This window comes from Jatropha curcas, chromosome 2 (genome assembly GCF_041381405.1).
Source record: "Jatropha curcas cultivar XTBG-Jc1 chromosome 2, XTBG_Jcur_1.0, whole genome shotgun sequence".
Classification (NCBI taxonomy): domain Eukaryota; kingdom Viridiplantae; phylum Streptophyta; class Magnoliopsida; order Malpighiales; family Euphorbiaceae; genus Jatropha; species Jatropha curcas.
Window position 1 is genome coordinate 28,004,114 of NC_143152.1, and position 24,136 is coordinate 28,028,249.

The 24,136-nt window shown below is 30.6% G+C and overlaps 2 protein-coding genes across 3 annotated transcripts; one reads left to right on the forward strand and one right to left on the reverse strand.

Moving 5' to 3' along the window:
- The first annotated feature begins 4,967 nt into the window (after positions 1-4,967).
- Positions 4,968-7,091, forward strand: LOC105649072 (NADH dehydrogenase ubiquinone 1 alpha subcomplex subunit). 2 transcript variants are annotated; one of them, XM_012235614.4, is made up of 3 exons: positions 4,968-5,173; positions 5,268-5,361; positions 6,917-7,091. In XM_012235614.4, exons 1-2 carry the CDS (start codon positions 5,066-5,068, stop codon positions 5,358-5,360), a joined length of 201 nt encoding a protein of 66 aa, XP_012091004.1. In that variant the 5' UTR covers positions 4,968-5,065; the 3' UTR covers position 5,361; positions 6,917-7,091. The 2 variants fall into 2 exon arrangements, with proteins under 2 accessions (XP_012091004.1, XP_037497437.1); XM_037641509.2 differs by having other exon boundaries at positions 4,971-5,173; positions 5,268-5,383.
- A 2,074-nt stretch (positions 7,092-9,165) lies between these two features.
- Positions 9,166-11,964, reverse strand: LOC105649071 (transmembrane protein, putative (DUF1191)). Its single transcript, XM_012235611.3, has one exon. It carries the CDS (start codon positions 10,724-10,726, stop codon positions 9,773-9,775), a length of 954 nt encoding a protein of 317 aa, XP_012091001.1. The 5' UTR covers positions 10,727-11,964; the 3' UTR covers positions 9,166-9,772.
- Positions 11,965-24,136: the final 12,172 nt, after the last annotated feature.

Below are 24,136 nucleotides of genomic sequence, written 5' to 3' on the forward strand. Positions count from 1 at the left end.
CACCCCAAAACAAATTTACAATTTTTTTTTTACTTTAGTGTCTGCGGTTGGCTTCGGTTTGATATCTGGAGAGATGGAATTTTCTGGTTGTGTACTGTACATGAAGGTCCTTGGTGCAGATGAGGACACGTGTTAGGCATGCAGAAAATCAGTGGATGTATGAGGGTGGGAAGGTGGGGGCGGTCCCACGTAAAACAAGAGGCCAATCGTATATACAAAAACTGATAATGATGTCGCCAACGCAGGCTTAGCTGGACTCTTGCTGCCTAACGACTGCCCTTACGCTTTTCTACTAGACTACGTCGTTTTTAGTATCTATTCAGAAAAATGTAATCAGCGTTTTTTTTTATTTAATTATTATTTTATTATATTTTTTCTATCATCATTTTTATTAAAATAAACTAAAAACACGAATAATCTATACCATTGAAAAATTTTGAGGCCCCGAGTTTCAGTTTTTGTTGATTCGCGAAAATTTTCAATAATTTAATGAGTGTTAATTCAAAAATGAAATATGTTCTACTGTGTAATGTTATTCTAACTTATTGAGCCTCTAATCGATTAAAATAATATATATTTTTTTATTAAATTAACTTTTTTCATTAATTTTAGTATTTTCTAAAAAATATCTGAATTAGTTAACTATCTGCAATTAAAGAACAATCATTGCTATGATTTCAAGTAAGCCGTTGTTAGTAAGCAATGCTAGAGCATCTCAGTTTGTTTAGTTTACACAGCTCATACTGAATTTCCCCATCAAGGACTCTCTATTTAAAGTATTTATTTTATGAAAATTACTATTTAATACATAAAATATTAAATATTAAATATGAGAGACGTTAATAAATTTAAATTTTTTATTCAAGCCCTTGGTATAAAGCACTTTTAAATTTTAGTAAGGAGCGTTTTACTCCTTTGTGAGTCTATCTACGATGAATTTGAATTAATCGAGCCAATAAATATAAATACCATACCATTTTCACAAAAAACATATATTCAACTATGTACATATGTTAATCTGTTTCTATAACTAAACATAGTTTTTGATAAAAAAATATAAAGTCAAAACTCACATTTTTCATCGATATAGTTAAATTAGCACTTCGATCACAATACTATAGACTCTTTTTTTTTTTTTTAGTATTGAGAAAGTAGATAATCAAACTTGAATTTATTATCAGTTCATATATGCATTTACTATTAAATTCTATTTTACTGTGACAAGACTATAGACTCAACTTAAAATGTCAATAATTTAAATTATTAATTAAATTGCAATTTTTATTTAGTTTAGAGGATAGTTGTCAATGAATAGCGGTTTGCACTAACAGCTACAATTAATTATAAAGTGGTTTTTTTTTTTTTTGTATAAAATAGATAAATTTAAATTATAATATTTTTATGGTTGTCTTCTTTCAAAATAACAAATATTAATTGTAAGGTATTTCATTGTGGACAAAGTGTAATTTAAATAACAAAATGACGAAACAAAAAAAAAATATTTTTTTTATTAATAATGGGAAACATAGAAAGATGAGATTACATTTTTCATTTTTTTTTCCCAAACTTGGAATTCAACTCACCTCTGACTCTCACCAACAACGATGGTTTGTTAGCCAATCCATATCACTCATGTATGGCTGCGCCTCCCTCTTCGACTAACAGCAATTACTTATTTAACTCCTTTTTAGGGAAGTGTACATTATAAGAGCTCTTTTTTTTAAGTAAATATTTTTAAATAAATCATTTTCTATTGTTTTTTAGTTATAATATTGAAATTTAATTTAAAAATATTAAAATTTTAATTTATAAAATTATAAAAATATTTATAATTATGAATTAATTTATATTTTAAAATTTTATTATCAAATACCAGAAAAAAATGTATAAGAAATGATAAATTGTGATCCACTGTGACTAATGTTGGTGGCCGGTAACGATTAACGATTAGTGGTGGTGGCTGTTGGTAATTAGTAAATTAAAAAATGTGTATTTACAAGGTTTATAATAAACTTATCAATATAATATTTTACTCTTTTGAAGATAATAAGTAATTTTTTTTAAAATTTTTTTTTTTTTACTGAAAAAATATTATTCGTTGACTGATTCTCCTGAGCATTTCAAAAATCGAAAAATGCAGTTTCATGACAAATTATTTTTCGAAAATGAACGGATCCTCTGATTGATAAAAGAAAGAAAAAAAAAAAAAATCATATCTTTGTCTATGGACTCAACTAGTTTTATCTTTTTTTTTTTATTATTTGTCAATAACTACTATTTTAATAGAAATATACCATGTAATCGTGATTTCATAAGTGTTTTATTTAAAGTTTACCATTTGAATTATTTGTCAAAACAATTATTTACCCTGCATTTGCATTTTTTTTTTTTTTTGAAGTGGTGGAGTTATGGCTAATAGATATGTAGTCATCTTCGGAAGAAGCGTTTGAAGTAATATTTAGTGTTTTAATAGGATTGAAACACTATCTTAATTAATTATAGCATTCGATAATATAATATTTACTATAGTATTTAGAGTTTGAGACCGTATTTTATGAAACGTTATCTTTATTAACGTTTAACGTTTTATAATTTTTTTACAACACCTATACCCATCACTTATTTTTACCTTATTTCTCGCTCTCATACATTTTTTTATCATTTTATATTAAACAGCTAATCAAACAGTTATTTATATCGAACACTTTTATTCTAAATCGCTATATAATCGCTCACCACTAATAGCTAGCCATTGATAAAACAACTAATAGTTAGTAAAACAGTTACTAGAACAGTTAAGCCGAGCGCACCTTTGTCGAAACTGAAACAAGGAATAATGCACTCTTCAGATATGTTTAAAAGCATACAATGATAGAAAGGGCACTGTTCAAGAAAGACCTCCACCTGCTCACCCGCATTAATCTAACTAATGAAAACACATGATGAAATAATAAAGATAAGTTCATTCAAGTTAAATCTAATAAAAACACATGAAACTGTAAAGATTTAGATATATTTTCACTAAGAAAACAAATTAACAAAGTAACGGTAATAAATTTATAAAGTGACAGTTAATTATTAGTTTAGAGGTTATAGGCAAGTAATTCCTAACCAATGTTGATGTGCATCCAACAAATTCACCGATCAATTCAAGTGTCATTTGCATTTGCATTTCCATTTATAGTTGCAATTGGCGGAATATATGTGAATATTCCGAAATCTATAGGATTTTAGAATTTAACTTTATTTTAATCTTTTTATCAATTTTATTTTATAGAAATAACAGTTTCAATTGCAGTTAAGGATGAAAAGCAAATAAACAAAATAAAAAACAATAATATTTTAAATGCAATAATTATGAAATTTAACTTATATTTTAGCAAGGTACTACCTAAATGTCGTGCCATAAAATGAGAAAATTATTAATAAAATATCAATTCAAATACTTCATTGTCTGTGATCTTGTTTCTCACACGATAAAATTCAAAAGAGTTGTGAAGATGAATTAAGTCAATTTTACACAAAATAAATTATTATTTTAGTAATTTCAAATACGAGATAAATAAGTTACTTCGTTTCTTTTATAAAAAATATTTCGTCCATTATACATCTACACAATTTTTAACTAAATTATTTCAAAAATTAGTTTATTTTGATGAATTAAATTAATTAAGTAATAAAATGTACATGGAATTGCATGGTATTTTTAAAGGTGACTCATGGATGATGAACCATGATGTAATTTGTTAGTTAAAGTGAGAAATTGTTTGATTTTGCAATTTTTTTTTTTTATTTTTAAATTTTGCCTTGTAATGCCTACAGGAACCATATCTTATAATCAGCCAAAAAGACTCTCAACCAACATTAGGTCTTCAATAATTGCATTGGGTCTGCGATACCCAAATGTTAATCAAGTCCAAGTCAACATTGGAACAAACCTATCTTCGGCTAAGATTAGGCTCTTCAATAATTGCTTACCACAAAAGCTGGACTTCTATCCTTTTGGGAAATTTGATGATTCAATTATTGATAATTTCAATTTTTTTTTTTTTTTTTTGACATGCTGGTGTATGTCATTGGATTCTAATCCCCATATTTTTGTGTGTATATATAGGGTTTTATAAAGGGAAAATTTGTTAAAGGCAAAATTGTTATTTTATAACAAAATTAATAGAATAATCATTTTGTTGCATAGTAAGAAAATAAAGAGATTATTTATTGATTTTTGAAAATAAAGTTAATTTATGAATTTTACAGGATTGTAGAGATTGAAATCATGTTCGATAAAATTAGTTGTTTTTATTCTCTCTTTACCGACTAAAATTGTCATCATTTCAATATTTAAGATGCTTATGTAAACAATTTTAGTAAAATTAATTAAGGATTAACCTTTTATTTATTTCTCTATTTATACCAAACAATACGTATATAGAAAAATCCAAGTATAAAGTATTCAAGTTACCATTAAAACCTCTTTTATTCAAATTCATATCTACTCTTTAACAGTTGTAATTAGGGGGTCAACATTCAGTTCAATTGGATGGAATAAATCTCAAGAATGAAATCAAATCATTTTAATTTTATTAATAAAAAATCAAATGGAATCGAATAATTGAAACCAAAATTTTATCTTTCAAATTGACTAATTTAGTTGAAAATTCTTTACAAAATCGGTTATTTCAGTATATTCGGTTTTCTTAAAAAAAAAATAATTAACCAAATTTCAAAAAGTAAAGACCGAACCAAACTGATTTTGTCGGACAATCCAAATGAACCAAGCATCGGTTTGGTTATTCGGGTTTAACAGAATATTACTGTCCCCGAATCTTTATCTTGATTATTGATTAACGTGGATAAAGGATCGTGGGCCGGAAATAATGGATCACAGATTTGGGTCTTGGCCTTGTTATGGGCTTCGGTAGAGGGGATAATCCAGTTTTTACACTGATGTGAAAAACAAAGATAAATAAAAATTATATCAGCAGGAACTTTTGTGGAGGAAGAAGAAAGAAAGAAAGAAAGAAAAGGGAGATCTATCAAATTCGTAACAGAGAAGAAGCGAAAAATGGCGTGGATATGGTTAGAGGCAGCTCTACCACTTGGAATCATAGCAGGAATGCTTTGTGTTATGGGTAATGCTCAATATTACATCCACAAAGCCGCTCATGGCCGGGTATATTCCTTTTTATCCGTAGATGGATCTAATCATTCAATTTTTTTCTTTGTTAATTGTTCAGTAACTCACAAATTGTTTGATTTTTTAACAGCCAAAGCACATCGGAAATGATATGTGGGATGTGGCCATGGAAAGAAGGGACAAGAAGCTCGTGGAGAATCTCTCTGCCCCTTCTACTAATTAGGGTTTTTTTTTTTTCTCTTTCTGGTATTTTCTTATTCGCCATTTCATTGCTATTTATTAGTTGTATTACTGTTTTAGGGTTTTATCTTAATTGCTATTGTTTGGTTGACTTCATTTCAAACCGATGACGTAGATAAACAAATTGATTTTGGATTGTCCACATTGATTAATGATGCCCAAATTCACCATCATACAGTTTGAGCTTTGAAAATTGCAAAGCAATGAGTAGTAGAAGTGTCAAATTAATTTAATGTCCGCAAGTATCTTAAGTGTATATTTGTGCCAATATTGAATGATTGATTATGTATGGTGAGTGGAAAAATTTGGGATTGATCGATTGGATTTTAGAATTTGTTGGCTTCATTCTGACCAATTGTGATTTTTCAACTGCGCTGTGGAGAAAGTAAAACAATTATGAATTTTATCTAGAATTTAAAGATGTGTCTACCCCCTTATCAGCGGAAGAAAATTCATTATAGGGTATCAGGAGTTGTGGAGATAGAAGTTCATGAGAAAGAAAGCATATCAAGAGATGGATGTAAGTTGGCCATTGGTGTAAATTTTTTTTCTTGGACCGAATGTGGCTCTGCTGTCATGGGGATGGATTGGCATGTTCGAACTTGAAATACATATGTTCTCGTTGATGATTCCTTTGGAGGATACATTTGACAAAGAAACAAACTGATTGAAGTGAAAACATCTATTAAAAAGAAGGTTTAGATTATTTTTGAAGTTTTGACTATAAAAGATAGTGCTTCTTAAGATGAAGATGCTGTGATTCCCCCCAAAGAAAAACAAGATGATATTGTAAAGGAGTAGAAATAAATATGAGTCATGCCAGAGTTAATATAAAAGATTTGCAATATAATTTTGCACCAGGTCAATTGATTGATTGGGATAAACTTGGCATTTGGCAGTGACAATTGGAAAAAAGAAAAATAAGACATTGGTACTTTGCAATTGTGCAGGAACATTTATTAGATATTTTGGGACATGTCATTAGGAACTTGAATGATATGCTGTTAAATTTACTTTGGCTTATGAAGGGAACTGAAGGCTGCTTTATTCTTAAAGTTATAAGGGCAAAGATATTGGAACTTAGGATACTTAATGGTCTCATTTAATAAGCTGGTGATTCAACAACGCAGGTTAGTTAGTTATAACATGGAAGCCAATTAGGCAGGCTGTTAGATTTTAACTAGAATTTAAAATTGTTTTTTAAAACTTAGCTAGCTTGAGTATGACTTATGAGCAGTAGAGTTCAATCCGTATGGAAAGATCATCACTAAAAAACTAAATTTTTAACGTCTCTCTCACTCAATTATTGAAGACTCATTGTCTTCCTTTATTTCCTTTGATTATTTGCGCCCTTATTTCCTGCAGTACCCTTCTCTGTACAGAGTACAGATTATAGTTGGGGCCGAACAATCTCAGGTCCAAGAGATGTGCTTCCCCAATTATTTGTATCTTGCTGCATCACTTTTTCCCTTTACAAATCACGATGTATGCCTAATATTTTGATTGTGGAACTTAACAATATTATGGGATCTCATGCAGGAAGCTTTCTGAACAACTCCTGAAGAAGGAATAAAGTGCTCCTCTGATACTGCATTCATGTTAAAGAAGTCTGATGAGCAAAATTACTTTGTATGTGAATTTGCATGAACTTTTGAAAGACAAATTGTAGACTTGTGCTTGGTGAATTAGCTATTACTGTGAATTTGTTTTGCTAGAGCCTTGTTGGATTTTTGAATGTTACTGCTTGCTTATGTTGTTAGTTTCCTGGAACTGTTGTGGGTTCATTGGAGTAGTTTCTAATCCTGAGACTAGCTGAAAGTGTTGAGCAATTCATTACTAGGTTTTCTGGATTTCTCAAGTTCCATGTTTTGAAACTGCCAATAGATAAACGAGTCAAAGGACAAAAAAAAAAAAAAAAAAAAAAAAAGGGAAGTGGAAGTCTTAGTTTTCAAAATTCAGATCTTTGTGAGGATGTTACCCAATACCCACCGGCCGATGTCACCACAAGGTAATGATAGCGTAATAGTGCATGATTAACAAAGAAAATGGTCTTATGGTTAACTTTTGGTTTACAGGATTTCAGCAGTAAGAGATGGCCCATGTATATCACCTCTTTTTACATCTTCCTTTAGTTGCATTTTACTTTGACCTTATGCTATCAGAGCCATGTCTCACAAGATCATTACCTTCTTCCCAAAAGGTTATGAGTTTTTTGTGTTGAGGTGTGTAACACCCACGAGCATAGGACCCATCCCCTTGTAACCAATGCAGGATTCATTACACCCAGCTCAGCTTGGCCGTTGCAGCTGTATTATTCCAGGCTACTCGAGTCGTCCGACAACTCTGAAACTTGGTTTCGGCCGAAAGATCACCATTTAATGGGCTTGCAATATTTGTTCTGTGAACTTATTTTATTTTATTTTTTTTTTGTGGGAACTTGAGAGATGATGCTGACATGAGATTGAATATTTTGGTTGACAACTAAAATCAATAAAAGAGGATGGTGATGGGGAAAAAATGTGTTAGTGGTATGGGTGAAGCCCTTTAGTTAAAGTGGCAATAAATTTAACACTTGGGTGTGGTGAACTTGTGTTGACATGAATTCTTCATACGTGATGATAGAAATGCAGTACTTTTTTAAGGTAAATGGTGAGTTAAAGCCATTTGCAGCCAATTCAAGCAGGTGGTTTCCATTTTATACTGATAAAGCATCTTCAATATTCAAAATTGTAATATTAACAAGTTGAAATAGAAGTTGAAGAAGACAGCTGTACTCACTAAATTTCTTTTAGAGTGGACACTGATTCCTGACACCCTCTCTCTCTCTCTCTCTCTCTCTCTCTCCAATCTCCAATTTATTAACCACCTTGCTCGTGTGGTTTTTGGTGGGCATTAGTATTATTATTATTATTATTCCTCTCACTTGTTTTGTTTGTTACCTACACCACAACTATAATATAATCACACACACACACACACACATGTTTAGTACAAAATCATTGTAATAAAGACATTTGCTTTTGTCAGCTTAGGTCAGATATTAGTGAATAAACTAATGGGTAACAGGGTCTTTTCAAAATTATTGTTATTCTCTTTTAGTTGGTGAATAAAGACAGGCACAGCACTTCAACAAAATAAAACAACGATAATGATAAAACTAAGACGGCCCCTGCCCAAATAGCAACTCATTTTAGTCTGTCTTTGGAGAAGAAACGATTCCTTGTTAATTTGCTGTCTAAAAGGAAAGACTAAATTAAAGCTGAAAAAAACTTCAAGAAAGTCATATAATACATCTGAAAGAAAAGGACTAACTTTACTTCCTCTCTCTGCCTCTCTGCCCTTAAGGTTTGACTGAGGAGTCTCAGGATTCATTCTTATAATACCAACAGTTAGAAAAGAAACATATATACATATATATGTATATAACATAGGACATGTATTGTAATTTTTATATCTCACGTAAGTGAAGATACAGTCTAAGCATGTCCCTTTCATTGATATGGGTATCCTATCCACCGCAATCACAGAGAAGCAGTAACCATAGGAATTCAAGCCTTCAATCACATTTTCTGATTTCCAACTATGCCCCTGCCAGCCAGCTTGGTCTATGACCAATTTTGTGCTTGGCAACAATTCCAGCTGTAATGACCTGGACTTTAGTGTATGACAAGGGCACCAATGCCACTATCCACTGCATATGCATCTCTCATTTTTATTTTCATCTCTACATGCTTTTTGGCTATACTAATGTACGTGACAATTTCTGTACATAGAGAGATTCAACAAAATGATGCCAAATACATAATTTTTTCTTAATAGATCAATAAAACAATGCTAAATTTTACACAGAACAAAAAAGAATGAATCATCTTTCGGCATAGTCACAAGGAAAGAACAACTCAAATCTAACATTTGCTCAAAAAAATGACTCAATAAATGAACAGGAATGAGAGAAGCAGAAGCTATAGCCTGCTTGAGCTAGCTTAATCTCAGAATAAATTCACACATCGAAGCTCCTAAATCTGAGATTGACAAAGTAACCTAAATCTTTCATTCCAGAAAACTAGACAAAAACAATATAGAAGCGAAGGGCACCACGGAAAGTTTTATTCTTTGTCAATGGATAAACTAAATTCATCACATATAGAATCACTTTTGCCTAAATGCACACCACCATGAATCATAACCTATGAACGGTATGTGAGTGATAACAGATTTACACGAAAATCCTATATTACCCACACTGCAATGGAAGAGCCTACCAGGAGCAAACAGCGCACGAGGAACAGACACCACCAAAAATAGGTGCGATTTGAAGAATTTCTGAATACAGGAATTGAACTTGAATAAGAATTGTTGTGGCAAGGTAAAGGAAGCTTGTACAAATGGTGAGAGTTATGGCACATATTCATTCTCAAGGGTTGGTGGCGTTCGAGTAACCATTGCTGCAGGTGCTTTTGTTTCCCCAACTGATGTCATTTGCAGGGCTTCTCCCACATCTGCAGCCCTCTCCATCTCTTGCAGTTTCTTCCTTTCCTTCAACTTATGCACCCACAGCACTAGAAATGACAATAGCACCAACAACAATAGGCCACCCAGCACAGAACCAACAATTATCCACACTTTAGAATTATTCTTTTTATGTCCTTCTCGTCCTGGAACATTTGGAGCTTCACCAGATGGAGTAGGAAAAACTGGTGCTGGAGAAGGGGCATTATATTCAACAACTATAGAAAAATGCCCTTGGTCAATTGTTGAACATTCATTTCCAGATGCTACATTGCTAAAATTTGGTGAGCCTTGTAAATCAAACCACACACATTTAGCAACATACCCATCTGGAGCTGATTTCACATCTGGGAATTTGATTTTTATGGGATTGCCAGTTGCCCTAATGTTCAATTCTGGTAAATTCATAGCAGACAAGTTTGCACCGTTATAAGCAAGAAGACCTAGAACCGGAGCAAGATAAGTATAACCAGACAGTGGATAATACCTTGAAGACCAATTACCCAAATTTTGATATACAAAAACAAGCCTCTCTACATAAGGTTGCTCAATAACTCCAGAAGGAATCCCAAAATCTTTGTACATATTAACACCTTTCCTCCTCAAGCTACCACTCCGCAGCCTCATTGCTGCAATGTTAATTCCACTCAAATCCGAGGGAACATCCCCGTCATAGGGAATGCCAGTCCTGGGACGAACATTAGGGAATGCCCTATAGGCATAGTCTTGGAGGAGAGCATCAAGGTCTCGAGCAGAGTTAGGCGATTGAGCCTTAAGACCAGGCAACCAGAGGAACCATATATGAAGAAGCATCAGCACGAGACTTCCAAGAAGCCCCATGGATGCTTTGAAAAAAGCTTCAGTACAATGCCACCAGTTTAATCTTATGAAACCCCACAGCAAAACACCGACCAAGTCAACACCAGAAATCTTCTACTTGTTTAGTGTCTCAGATCCAAGAATTATAAAAAACGGAAATTCAAAGAGAAAATGCAGTAAATTCCCCCAACGAAACTGCAACAAAATCTTCTCTTAGACTACTTGAAATCCATAGTTCGTGGGAGCCACGTCTACAATATTATCTCTCTATGCATCCACAATAAATAAAGAAAAACAACGGGTACTGTATTAAAGAAAATAGATTCGCCAAGGATAGAGTATAAAGCAGCTTTGAAGGTTCCAACCGTTGCAATCTTTCTTTTCTATGGTTCTCTTTTGTAGTTTCTTGTAAAAGAAGCTCTTATAGACTGCAATGAAACTCAACACTTTGGGAATCTTCCCAGCATTTCTCCATAAAAAACCAAAACTGAACAAAAATATATAATTGTGGAATTAAGAGCAAAGTAATAACATCTGAATCTTGAGCTTGGACCAGTCAATTGAGCGATTAATTCTCTTCCCAAATCAAACTCCAAAAAGTAACCGTAGATTCGTTGCCCCGGATATTATTACTAAATAAAACACAATTAAATTAGTACCTGAAATTAACCCAGATGAGATTTTTCACTTGGAATCCCAAACCCACCACGAGTGGCGACGATTTATCTTCTTGAAAACCATGCACTAACTGGGCAATGATTCAGAGCCCAAAAACCCAAGAATCTTGAGATAAATCATGATTACTGTGGCAAGATCAAGAAAGGCAATGCCTTAATAGTCCAAGAAACAGGGCTGCATTTTGATTGAATTAAAAGGGCAACACTTTCTCCACCTCCACTGAGCCGTTCTTGCGTTGATGACAATTGATGGGTTTTTGGGATCCTCTCCAAAGACTAAAAGAGTAAAGATTGAGAGTGAGAAACACCAGTACTAGCTTAATAAACGGAATTGGCAAAAGAAATCTAAAAGAATCCAATAGCGCGAGGAGATAAGCTTTTTCTTTTATAAGAATAGATCATGGACAGTGGAGATAAACTGGAGAGAGTGAACAAACGCAGCAGCAACAACAACAACAAACAAAAGAAAGAGAAAGGAGAGAGAGAGATCAAAAAAATCAACTAATATATATTTTTAGCTGATTTCCATATTGTGATTGTTATCATAGAAAATAAAAAATATTATTATTTATATTTTTTATTTACAGAAGTGTAAAAAGGGAAACTGTGTTGTTCTTTTAGCCTAAAACCCCTACATGGTTTTGATTTGCGTATTTACTAATTTACCCGTGTTTTCTGGTTTGATATACCCACGTGTCCTGTACCCATTGATGGAACAAGTTTAGTACGGATGGAAATAACATTTCTGGGCTTATGACCTGCTAGGGTCAATTAGTTAGTATTTAATTTGTATTCGAGTGTAATTTAAGATTAAATTACTGAATTCATTATTTTTATACCCGAATAACAAATTTTTCACGAAAGTTAAAGAAAATAATTTAACTATTTTTTTTCTAACTTACTCTTAATATCTCATTTATTTTTTTCTTTAATATCAATATATATCTTAAATTACGTTTCCTTCAATAACGCTTTAAATTTTATTAGAATAAAAAAATATAAACAGTTATAAAAAATGAAGTTGACATTCGACTTATAGAAGAAAATTCTTTTTTTATCCTTATTTAGGAAGATTGTGTAAAAATATGAAAACTTGCACTCATTAGCCAACCTGAAAATCTTGTGTGTTTTTTCTATTCAAATTTCATTTTAATAAACGTTCATATCATCTATACAAGCTTTTTTTTTTTCATTGAAAATTAATGTAAAAACCTCATTCTCCAAAATTTCTTCACATTAAATGTTCATCCATACTTTTTGTCTGCCACTACCTTAAAAATCTCCTATACTAAAAGCTTCGCACAAGAACTAAGACGAAGATAAAATAGATTTTTTACATTATTATAGTTTCCAAAGTTATCAAATTAGACAAATTTTTTATATAAAAAGAAAACTCAAAATAAAAATTTTTCTATATAAAAGAACTGTTAAATTACTACTAATTCAACAAACTTAAGAATAATTCTAATTTCAAATCCTCATTTTCCAACAGTAAAAAGATCATTAAGTTAGTGTTTCAATAACAAATTCATCGACTTAATTATTAAATTAATATTTCAATAAGATAATTCAGGAAGTTAAAAGATTTTATTTCAGTGAGATGTGATTTGGTTAGTATTCTCATGCTTTATAGAATATGTGAGAAAATTCGAGTTCTCTACACCATAAAATTTATTACTGATTTGGTGAATGTTATTCAAAAGAGAGAACTACGTATTGTGTAAAGCACAATGTTAATCCAACCTATTAGACTTTCTAACTATAAAAAAACTTGCGTAGTATATGGGAATTTTTATTTACTATATTTAAATAGTCTATATCGGAAATTGAATAAAACATTCAAATGCAAATATTTGTCACTACGTATTTGTTTTAAGAATTTATTTATATAAAATATTCATATTTAACATTTGAACTTTAGCATTTCCCTTTTGAATTATTATAAATTTGAGATCTCTAACTGTAAGATAGTGGGTGAAGGAAGACACAAATGATTGACCAATGGTATATTACGTAAGCATCGGTGTAAAGGTGTGAACAAGGACACCAAAAGCTAAAAGAGGAAGTTGTTGAGTGATTTAATTTTTTGTTATTGAAAATGACATTTCTAAATTTGAATAGATGCATGTAACTTCTCCCAAATGAATAAGCTAATTTAATCACAATTACATAAATTCAAATGCTTCATTATGTAAAAATAATTTAGATTGATGTTATCATTATCAGAGACCGCCTAATTTACCTAATCTGGTACGGGATGTAGCCACAGTTAAAGTTTTTTCACTCCTTCCTTTCTATCTGTAGGTGTGTTCAGTGGAGATTAAACTTGAGAGCTTTTCCTATATGTATAGCATGTATTGTTACTGAGCCACAACCCATAGGTGTTTTACTGAATGAATATAAAGATATAAATGAGTCAAACAGTTTGTAAATTGAATGAATTTTGATTTTTAAAAAATCCTTCGAACTCATTTAATAAATTTGACACAAGTTTGAACCTATTTTTATAAAATAATAATTTTTTTAAAACTGCAAATTTGAAGATTTCTTTGATGAATCGAATTTAAATAGTTAATTTGACTATTTATTTTTAGAAAATATTATTTCGTATCATTTGTTTGTTTTTTTTTTCCATTTAAATGAGGTAGACAATAAATTTCTTATATTAAAATATTTTATTAGAGATAATTTAATGATTTGTTTCCTTTCAAATAATTTTAAACTGAAATAATTTATTTCATTTCCATTTGTTTAGAGGAAGATTTAAGAAAAAATGAGACCCTTTGATATTTGAATTGTAGTAAATAAATAAACAATGTCAACTTTTTGGTTCTAGGTGAGCAATTGTAGTTACTTGAGTCAAAGCCCAAGTCCAAGCCCACAATTGCAAGTAATAAACAAAGCTAAATAAGAACAAAGCTAAGTGACACACAGTAAGGGCACCACATCCTAACATTCCCTTCTCCCCCAAATTTTAATTACCCCATTCCAACGAATAAACGCAAAAGGAATTTTCGAGTTTATTATTAATTTTGCCAGCTCACACATTTCTGACTCCTTCCTTCCTCTAAAATCATTTGGTCCACACTTCACTAAACTGCGCTGCTCTGCACATGCCCTTGCATGTGATGCACAATTCCGTGGGCAAACAAGCCTATTTTTGGAATTTCAAAATTGACTTTAATCGGCAATTAAATAAAGGATTTACCAAAATCAATTAAAAATAAATTTTTTTATTTTAAAGGAGAGTATTTCTAATTATTAAAAAAATAAAATAAAATGATAGTGATAATTTTTAAAATTATTTTTAATTAATTTGGTGTCTCATAGATCAAGTGTAAACTCAGTATTATCCTTTTAAAATCAAATTCAAATTGAGTTGTTACATAATATCTATAATAATATTCCTCAAAATTCAAAAACAATAATTTGAAACTCAAATTTCATCCAAATTGGATTCATTTATTTGTAACAGATTTAAAAGTTCAATAAAAATTAAAATAAATAATTCCGAAAAACTATTAAATTGAAAAAATTGAAACTATAAAAAAAAGTATTCTCTCATGTGTTAATATTTTTTTAATATTTTATCCAAAAAAAAATCATTATATTGAAATATTCCAATCAGTGAATCAAATAATTTTACATATAATTTCTATATTATTATATCTTCCGTCTTATAATTTTTGTACTTTTCATTTATTTTTCATTTAATTTTAAAATAATTATTCTTATTTTTCAGAAAAAATAAATTCTAAAATTTTTTATTCTACTATTGTCTAATATGTATTCTATTGTAATTTAAGGTAAATAAAAAATTGAGATAAATTTATTTTCATGAGATGGGAGGAGTATATTATTAATAAAAATTAGTATATACTCATATGTCAATAAATAATAGATTTTTTGAGTAGTGAATCCAAAGCAGGTGTGAAATAACAGAAACTGCATTGACTAATGTGGCCTTCAATTACGGATATGTCGTTTAGTGGTACTTGATATAATGCGCCACCTGAAAGTAGCGCATTTTAGGATGTCTGGGTGTGGAACGGTGGAAGAAGTTGAAAGACAAAAGTTGAAGGAGAAGGACCACTCCACCTCTCTCTTTCTCTTGTTTTCCGTTTACCCGTTCATATCATCCATCATATGCCGATTGCCAACCAAGTGGGCAGTGACCCACACCCACCGCGGTCTTGTTTGATCTAGACTCACACCGCACAGGCTTATAAAGAGGATAATCGGACAGAAAATATATATATATATTTTTTAATTCACCGGTATTCCAATCTCATCCTGTTATTAATTTGGCACGGGATTTAGTTACAGTTAAAATTTCTCATTTTTTTCTGCAGTTGTATTTATTAGGGATTGAATCCAATAGCTCTTTCCATATGTCCAATCTATCAGACTATCTCCCAACCACATTTTCAATATGTTTAATTTTGAAATTTTCCCAGTTATTAATCACATAGATTTTGAGATTTTATTCCCTCTTTGTCAGCTTTTATTTATCATTTTAGATTTTTATGGGATTAAATAAATAATTAAATAATTTTAATTATAAATAAATATTTATTAGTATACTAAATTACTTTTTATTTCACCCAATAATTACTAAATTTTATTTCAATAATTAATAACCATCTGATAAATTTATTATATTAATGAAAATTTTGTTTTTTTCAATAATTAATAATTCAAACAATTATCTTTTTACATTAATAATAAAACTCTTTAATTTTTTTCCATTTTAAAGAATTATATGTACTTACTTTTATTTAATTATTTATATCTGTTTGCAGTTATATTTGTACTTTTCCTTTTAGATTCTCTCATTTAGAGTTATTTGCATGACTTAATTTTTTGATTTACCAATTTCTTATCTTTTCTTTCTACCATTATGTCTGTTTATATTTCTACCCTATTTAATAAATTATTTCCCCAAAGAATTATGTTTGTTTTTTTTTTTTTATTTGCTTATTTATGTCTATTTGCAGTTACATTTATACTTTTATTTTTCAGATTCCCATTTACAGTTACTTACATAACTTCTGTGGTCTATCAACTTTTGACCTTCTATTTTTTACCATTATGTCCCTCTATATTTCCAAATAAATAAATAAATAAATACATAGTTTCATATTTACACGGATAAACTTAAGCCACTTTAACTCTTAGCATTTTAAGAAGCCAAACTTGCAAAAAACGAGATTTTTTTTTTTCTTTCTTTCTTTGTTTTCTTTACCATGCTACAACTTAAATTGAAAAAAAAAAAAAAAGAAAAGGAAGTGGTGAAAATAATTAGATGAGCCGATTGTATATGTAAAGTATGCAACTTTTGATTTTTCTTTGTTTTTTGTAGTTACTTTAGATGATTTTTTATTTTTTCATACTTGCGTCCTTCATCTAATTAGTATCTCTTAGATTTTTTCTTTTTTATATTATTAAGCATATATAATATTTTGTATTATATTATATAAATAGATGTTAAAAGTTTAAAAAATTATTGAATCAACATTCCCTTAACAACTATTTATTTGTTGTTATAAATCTTTTTAAGCTAGCATGTGATTATTGTAGAAAATAATTATTATGTTTGTTAAAAATAAGGGTAACATTACTTACATATTCATTGACCCAAATGAATGGCCTTTTTACTTCAGACTTTTTGGATGGATCGACCCACGTTTTGGTTTTTTCTGTTTTCAATTTAGCTTTAGGCTAAAATTTTGCATGCTTTTATTTCAACTAGATTTTTTTTTAAAGTGGATGATGTGATTTATTAAAATCATCCGGAATTTTATTTTCAAAAATTTTTCATTTAAAAATTTAATTTTTAATCCTAATCAATGGCATTATAGAAGTTATTACATTTAAAAATTTAGTTAATTAACACCCTATTTATTTATTTAATTACCGAATCTAAATAATTAATTAAAGCAATTGAAAAGCCCACAAATCGAAAGGAAACCCAAGCAGAGACCCTGAATCGAATCAAACCAAATCATTTCCTAAGGCCTAAACCAGAACCCTCTAGAAGCCTCTCTATCCCTTTGAACGCCAACTTCAGCCCCTCCATTTCCTTTGTTTTCATTTTCCCGATCGCCGGGCAACAACTGTCCACCACCGCCTCCTTGCCACACCGCCGCCTCACGTCTCTGGAGAGTGCAGCTATTGCAAGAAACCTGTGATTTCGTTAGATCAGGAAAGCGCATCGCAGCTCACTCGATTTTTCGGCGACTCCAGTACCAGCGATTGGCGATGAAGCTTCGGTCTCTCCGTTTCACGCGCTCTCTCTCTTCTGTTTCCGGTTGGCGCAGCAAAACAAGGAGCTGCGATTTCAATCTGTTGCGTTTGGGACAGTCGATTCATCGTTTGTCTGCTCCTCCAGCGAAACCAGCCAAGGATCGCTGATTGAGCTCTTCCATCCCCTCTAGCAACCTCACCGACCACGGTCCTCTCCAGCTCTGGCCAAGTTAACACCGACAAAATCGGATCGGGCAGTAGAGCAAATTCCGGTCATTTTAGTTGGAAATTTTCAATTTCCAACTCGTTTTGCAGCTGGTGAGCTATATTTTGACTCTTTGAGGTGGAATTCATAGGTTTTTGATTTTAGTTGAAGGGATTAAAGTATAGATTGAAGTAATGTATAGATTAAACTCTTAGCTTTGGTATTCTGCAGGTGGATTTGGAGAATTTTGTTAAAATTATTATTATTAGGAATTATGAATTGAGTTTTTAGATGAGTTAAGTAGGATATATATATATATATTATATTTTAAATATTTGATGAAACTTTGATCTTTACTATCTAGTTGGTTTATGAAAATTGAAATTTCTTTTTCTATAATGTCTAGTTTATTTACTTATACATCGTGAAGAAATCAAGGGATTCTCATTTACGGTAGCAAATAACTTCCTAATTATGTGAGCCATTTAAATTTAAGAAGGAATGATTTTTTATAAAGATAATTTATGTTGAGAATGAATTGATTATTGTGTGAAACATGAATTTTGGTGGAAAACTTGAAATTTTGAATAATGGTAACTGTTACAAGAAATGATTTTTATGTTGGTTTAGAGAAAGTAAAGCGTGTATGAATGATTGGATTATGACATATATTTGTATAAGAGTATATGAAGTGGTTAAGCTTAAGATATTTAATGTGCAAGTGTCGATTAAAAGAACATTGGTATAAGATTTGTTTATATTTATATTTATAAAAAATTTTATTTATTTGGCAGTTAATTAAAGAAGCTAATTATATTGATGTAAGATAAGAGATTGATAATATTGTTGTCTAAAGTTGGAAGATTATTTTAAGGTGTGATTGAGAGTTATTTTAATTTATAAATTATGGTTTTGTGGTGATGTGACTATTAAAGGAGGATGAGATTTTGATTTTATTAACTGACGGATGAGTTGTGTAGATTGAATAAATATTTAATAAAATCATTAATATTTAAACAGATGGATAGTCCAATTTATAGGGGAGGTGCTATCAAAATTTGGGCATAATCTAGTCTACTTATAGCAGTTAGATTAATAGATAATTTATTTGATTAATTTCTTAATTCTTACTTAATGAGTCACTTGTCTGATTCAATTATTTCCTAAAATTTTTAAATTCTTTAGATCATCCGGGCTTGTCTACTGCTTCTCCAAATCAAAATTCGAGTTAGAGCTTCTTCTATTCTTTATCGCTGATGTAGGATTCTCGCCGAGTCGGCTAAAACTTTGCAATCTTCTCCGCAGAGCTATAAAATTAAAATTTTAATTTCTATAATTAATTAACTTATATATTGTTATATATAAGAATTTCACTACTTTTAGTTATTATTGAACTCCGCAGTTATAGGATTTATGAACTGTCTAATGTATAAAAATAGGTATACTAATTTATGAACTTATGAACGTCTTATTTATTTTTTTTCTAAGTGCATGTATTAACTAGTAGCCATATTATTAATGTGGTGTATTAAAAATAGGCCTCAATTATGTATTATTTAGATGTTTGAGATTGGGCTAGGAATATTTGATTATTGATATGTATATAAAATAATATGAATTTACTGTTCTTATAAATCCATCTAGCGTATATGGACTTTATGGTTTAAACTTGCTATGGGTCTTGGGGCTTTAAGCTTATCTAGACTCTAATCTTGGTCCGGCCTATGGTTTCGGATCGTGACATTCATACTTGTTGTATGTACTTGTAATTTAATTTTTTTATATATTTATTATTATTTTTTGTATGAATACAATATTATAAACAGTTTATTATTAAAAAAAAAATGAGAAATTGATATCATCATTTGTTATAAGTTAAGTATTCTTCCAAACATTCATTGTCGTTTGAATATAATTATCCTTAATTGAGTTATGATGTTTGTCCTTTATTTTTTTAAAAGTAAATTCAAATATTTCTAACACAGTTCAAATTATTCCTTTACAAAAATATTAAGATTAAGATTTCTTATTTAAATTTTTTAATATATAAGATAAGATTTCTCATTGACTTTAACATATTTCTCATTACTAAATAAGTTTAAATTTCTTTACCTTCTTTTTTTTTTACTTCTTTTATAAAAATGTTAAAAACCATAGCTAATTAAGTTCAAATATCAGCCATTTATTCTCATAGTAATTAATTATTAATAATTTTATTATTTTCTAATTTTGAGTGAACATACTTATCTTTTTTTTTTTTTTTGAACATTGGGATTCCTAATTAATTTTTTTTAAATGTTACAATTCCAAATTAAGTTAAGATTATTTCCCTTTTTTGGTTTTATAAAAGTATTAGGATTCCTAATTTAGTTGAAATATTTATAGTTTTTATTTTAGAAAAATATTAAGTTTTAAGCTTAATGAAACGACCCGAAAATTTAATTTCGTAAAATTTTCATTTAAAAACTAAATTTTTTATTTCAACCAATAAGATTATACCAGCTAGTATTTTATTATTGCTAAACTGGACCCATAAACCAATTCGATTTTTCGAAAACTAAGTGAAAAACCTGCAAACCGAGCTAAAATCGAGTCGAATCATTGAATTAGACCAAACCGGTTCGAATCGAACCGGAATGGTCTAGAAGCCCAAGATTTTTCTTTCTTTTCTTTTTTTTTTTCTTTTTCTTTTTTTCTTTTTTCTTTTCCCTTCTCCTTCCTTGCGCCAGTGCCAGCGCGCAACCTCCTCCTCCTCCTTCCCTCCCCGTTTCCGGCCACCAGAGCCGATCGACCTCATCTCCTCGCCGTCACGTCACCACCGTAGCTGCTCAGATCTCCCTTCCCCTCTCTCCTTCGATCTTGGTGAGCGTAGTAGCCGCAGGAGAGCGGCGATTTCACTCGACCATGAAATCGCGTCTTCAGCTCAGTTTTTCCGGCGATCCCAAGCCACGAGCCAGGCGCGGTCGACTTCCTTTCCTCCCCTATCTCTGTTTTATGGCTTCACTCTCGAGTGATTTCGCCGGGATAGGAAAAATCCAAAGAAGGGCGACTGGTCGAAGGTTTAGAGGCGGATTCCAAACAAACGAGGCACATTCAGTTTAAACTGGTCATATAGTCGAGGTCCTGGCATAATTTCGAGCATTTTGGTATGCGAATCGTAAATTTCTGGGCAAAAATCGATTTTCCGGCCACCGTGGGCGGCGGCAATGGCGGCGGTCCGGCGAGACACAAAAGGACAAAATTTTCCTCTCTTCGTGAGGATCTTGGAATCGTCGCCCAAATTTCAATCGGTATGCCCTAAGACTCAATTCTCAATTTTTGTATAAATTCTGAATTAGTTAATTAATGAATTTAATTGAGTAATTAAATAGATTAAATTGAATAATAAGAAATGAGGTTATTGGAATAGATTAAATATATTTAGAACATTTATAGTCTTTTGTGAATAAATTATATCGGTTAGTGTGCCGTAATTGCGATAGCAAATATGATTAGCGAACTCGTTAAGGATTTTAGAATAACGTAATTGCAAATTAGTTTAGAACATTGTCAAATAAAATTACATGAACCATAATTATAATTAGGAGGTCTAATATTGAGATAAGAATTCCTAACTAATATTGATGTAAGCTAATCTAGGAGTTTTAATAAATATTGGTAGGAGAGGTTATAATCTACGGCTTAGACAAGTATATAGTTAGAGGACAATTAATAATATCATTAGAATTTGTTGGAGGTTATTAAAATTTGTAAATTTATTTGGTGAACGTGGACAAAGGAGGATGGGACTTAAATTGTTGATTGCCTGACGGATGGGCTGTGTGTATTGATTGATAAATATATAATAATTTTGTGATATTTAAACAGGTGGATAGTCCAATTTTTAGGGGAGGTGCTGTCAAAATTCCAATAGAACTTCGACTAGTTTTAAGTAATAACATAATTAATAAATTTATTTAGATTAATTCTATAACTTAATAAATAAAAAATAGAGTGCTCTAATTGTTTATTTATTTTCATTATTATTCGTTGAATTATTCAATTATTTATTTATTTTCATTATTATCATTTATTTTATTGTTTGTTTATTGTTAATATTACTTATTTATTTATTTATTTGCATATGAGAATAGATGACTAATTGTGCATTGCATTACGATGTTCAACTGATCAATATGTCTGCATTTATTTGCAATGTCTGATTAATTGTGTTGTGATAATGCTATGCTTTGTTTGTGTGGAGTTGGGATGAAGTGGGTCACCATGGGTTTGTGAGGACGGTCGATAAATATGGATCCTGATGAAATTATGAAATTGGACCGTCGGCCGGGTAAATGGAAGATCGGCGCCCCCGTGTGCACCTGATGAACTGATGAAATGATGTTGATGATATGGAAAAGAAAAGAGAAAATGTAAAATAAAATATTGAGAGGACTGGTCAAGTGAGGATTAGACCGGTCGGCCAGATATGGGGATTGGCTCCCCGGGTGCACATGTTTGAGAGGACGGCTCGTCGGGGGTTTAGGTGATGCCACTGACTAATTTCCACGTGATGTGATTATATGAAGATGTTGATAATTGTGAGTGCTGGTGATGTGCCATTGTGTGACTGGCTGCGTGAGCATATAACTAGTCGGATGACTAGATTGATATGTTTACATATTTGTGTGACTGCGTGTGTTGTGCAATAATAATTACTTCTTAGAAAACTCACATGTCTTGTTTAATTTTGCAGGAAGTAAGTTTCTCTTTAATTCGATTTAGGTTACGTTTCTTCGACGCAGGGCACTAAAGAAATTTTCCCTAGTTCTAAAATTATTTTACTATGTAACTGTATGTATAAAAGGCTATGTATATCAAACAGTTAGTGACTCCGCAGTTGTAGGATTTGTGTACTTTTAATCGTTTATTATTATAGATGAGATAATTATGTGAACTCATATTATAAATGTGATGCATTGTTAATTGGGCCCGAACTGTGGAATGTTGTAGCTGATAAATTTGTGCCGATATAATAGATTCTAGTATTTCAGGCTTACTACGGGTCTCGGGGCCTTAAGCTTACCTGGGCCTTAGTGCCGGTCCGGCCCATGGAATCGGGTCGTGACACTTAACTAACATAAATGAGCAATGACGGATGTAACATATAAAAGGAGGTGTCAATTGACCCATTTTTTAATTTTTTAATAAATATGTATATTTATCTAAATTAATCTATGAAATTTAATTTATTTATACCCTTGATCTCTCTTTTTTCAAAAAATAATATACTGACTCCAGATAAAAAAATTTCTAGATGAGAGATTGTCTGTGATTAATTTTTTTTGCATCCTTAACATGAAAGCAATTACAAATAAAGTCTATTATCAAATATAAAAAAACTCCACGCATGAACCATGAATATTAAAATGAAAAACAAATAAATAAAAAAAAAAATTTCATAACCCAAGAATTCATATTGCTATCTCATAAATCAAACAACAAAATTTCTTCAAATTTCTTGAATTTACTGAGAAATCAATATTGAGAATTCTCATGTCAACGTAATTCTTATTAAAGTAATAATCTACAAAGTATATATTCTTATTCCTATTTATCTATATTTTCTATATTTTTTAAATTTATGTATTTATATAATTGAGTGAACTCAATAATTTTCAATTTTGGGTCAGTCATGAATAACAATGACACCCGCTCTATAAGGCGATGTCGCCATTTAGGATGATGACTTTCGGTGCGGCAGCAGTGGAAACGACTTGCAGTTCTTTGGATGCTAATAAAAACTTCTCTTTTTCTTTTTTCTGCTTGCGTAGATCAGACGGTGGAATTGCTGCTTCTTGTTGAATGGTGAAGACTGAGAAGAAGCGGTTAGGAGTTAATTTCTTTATTGAATGACCAAGAAGTTGCATATGCACTTAATAAAATGAAATACGAATTGATGATAAAAAAAAAAAATTATTATTTTATTTCTAACTAGAGCAATAATTCAACAAAATGTGTTAATAACAAAATTTGAGGTTTTTTACAATTCGTATTTTATTTTTGTTTACTTTATCAAATAACTTTTATTTTTATTGGCTATTAAATTTTTTTTTAGAAGAAGGAAAATAATTAAATAGAGGAACTTCCAAACATTTGGGGATCTCGGTTGTACTAATATAAAATATGACGTCATCATATATATATATATATATATGTATATTAATTGTTTAAATTTTTTATTACAATATAATTTTGAATTTTTATCACCAAGTCTCTATATTGTTACATTGTTAAGGCATATGCCCTTTTTTTTTTTTTTTT

Excerpts from the sequence above, each read along its gene's own strand:
- LOC105649072 (XM_012235614.4), top strand. The coding sequence starts at position 5,066 with ATGGCGTGGATATGGTTAGAGGCAGCTCTACCACTTGGAATCATAGCA. Across the intron at positions 5,174-5,267 it reads ACAAAGCCGCTCATGGCCGG|CCAAAGCACATCGGAAATGA; the intron begins GTATATTCCTTT and ends ATTTTTTAACAG.
- LOC105649071 (XM_012235611.3), bottom strand. The coding sequence starts at position 10,726 with ATGGGGCTTCTTGGAAGTCTCGTGCTGATGCTTCTTCATATATGGTTC.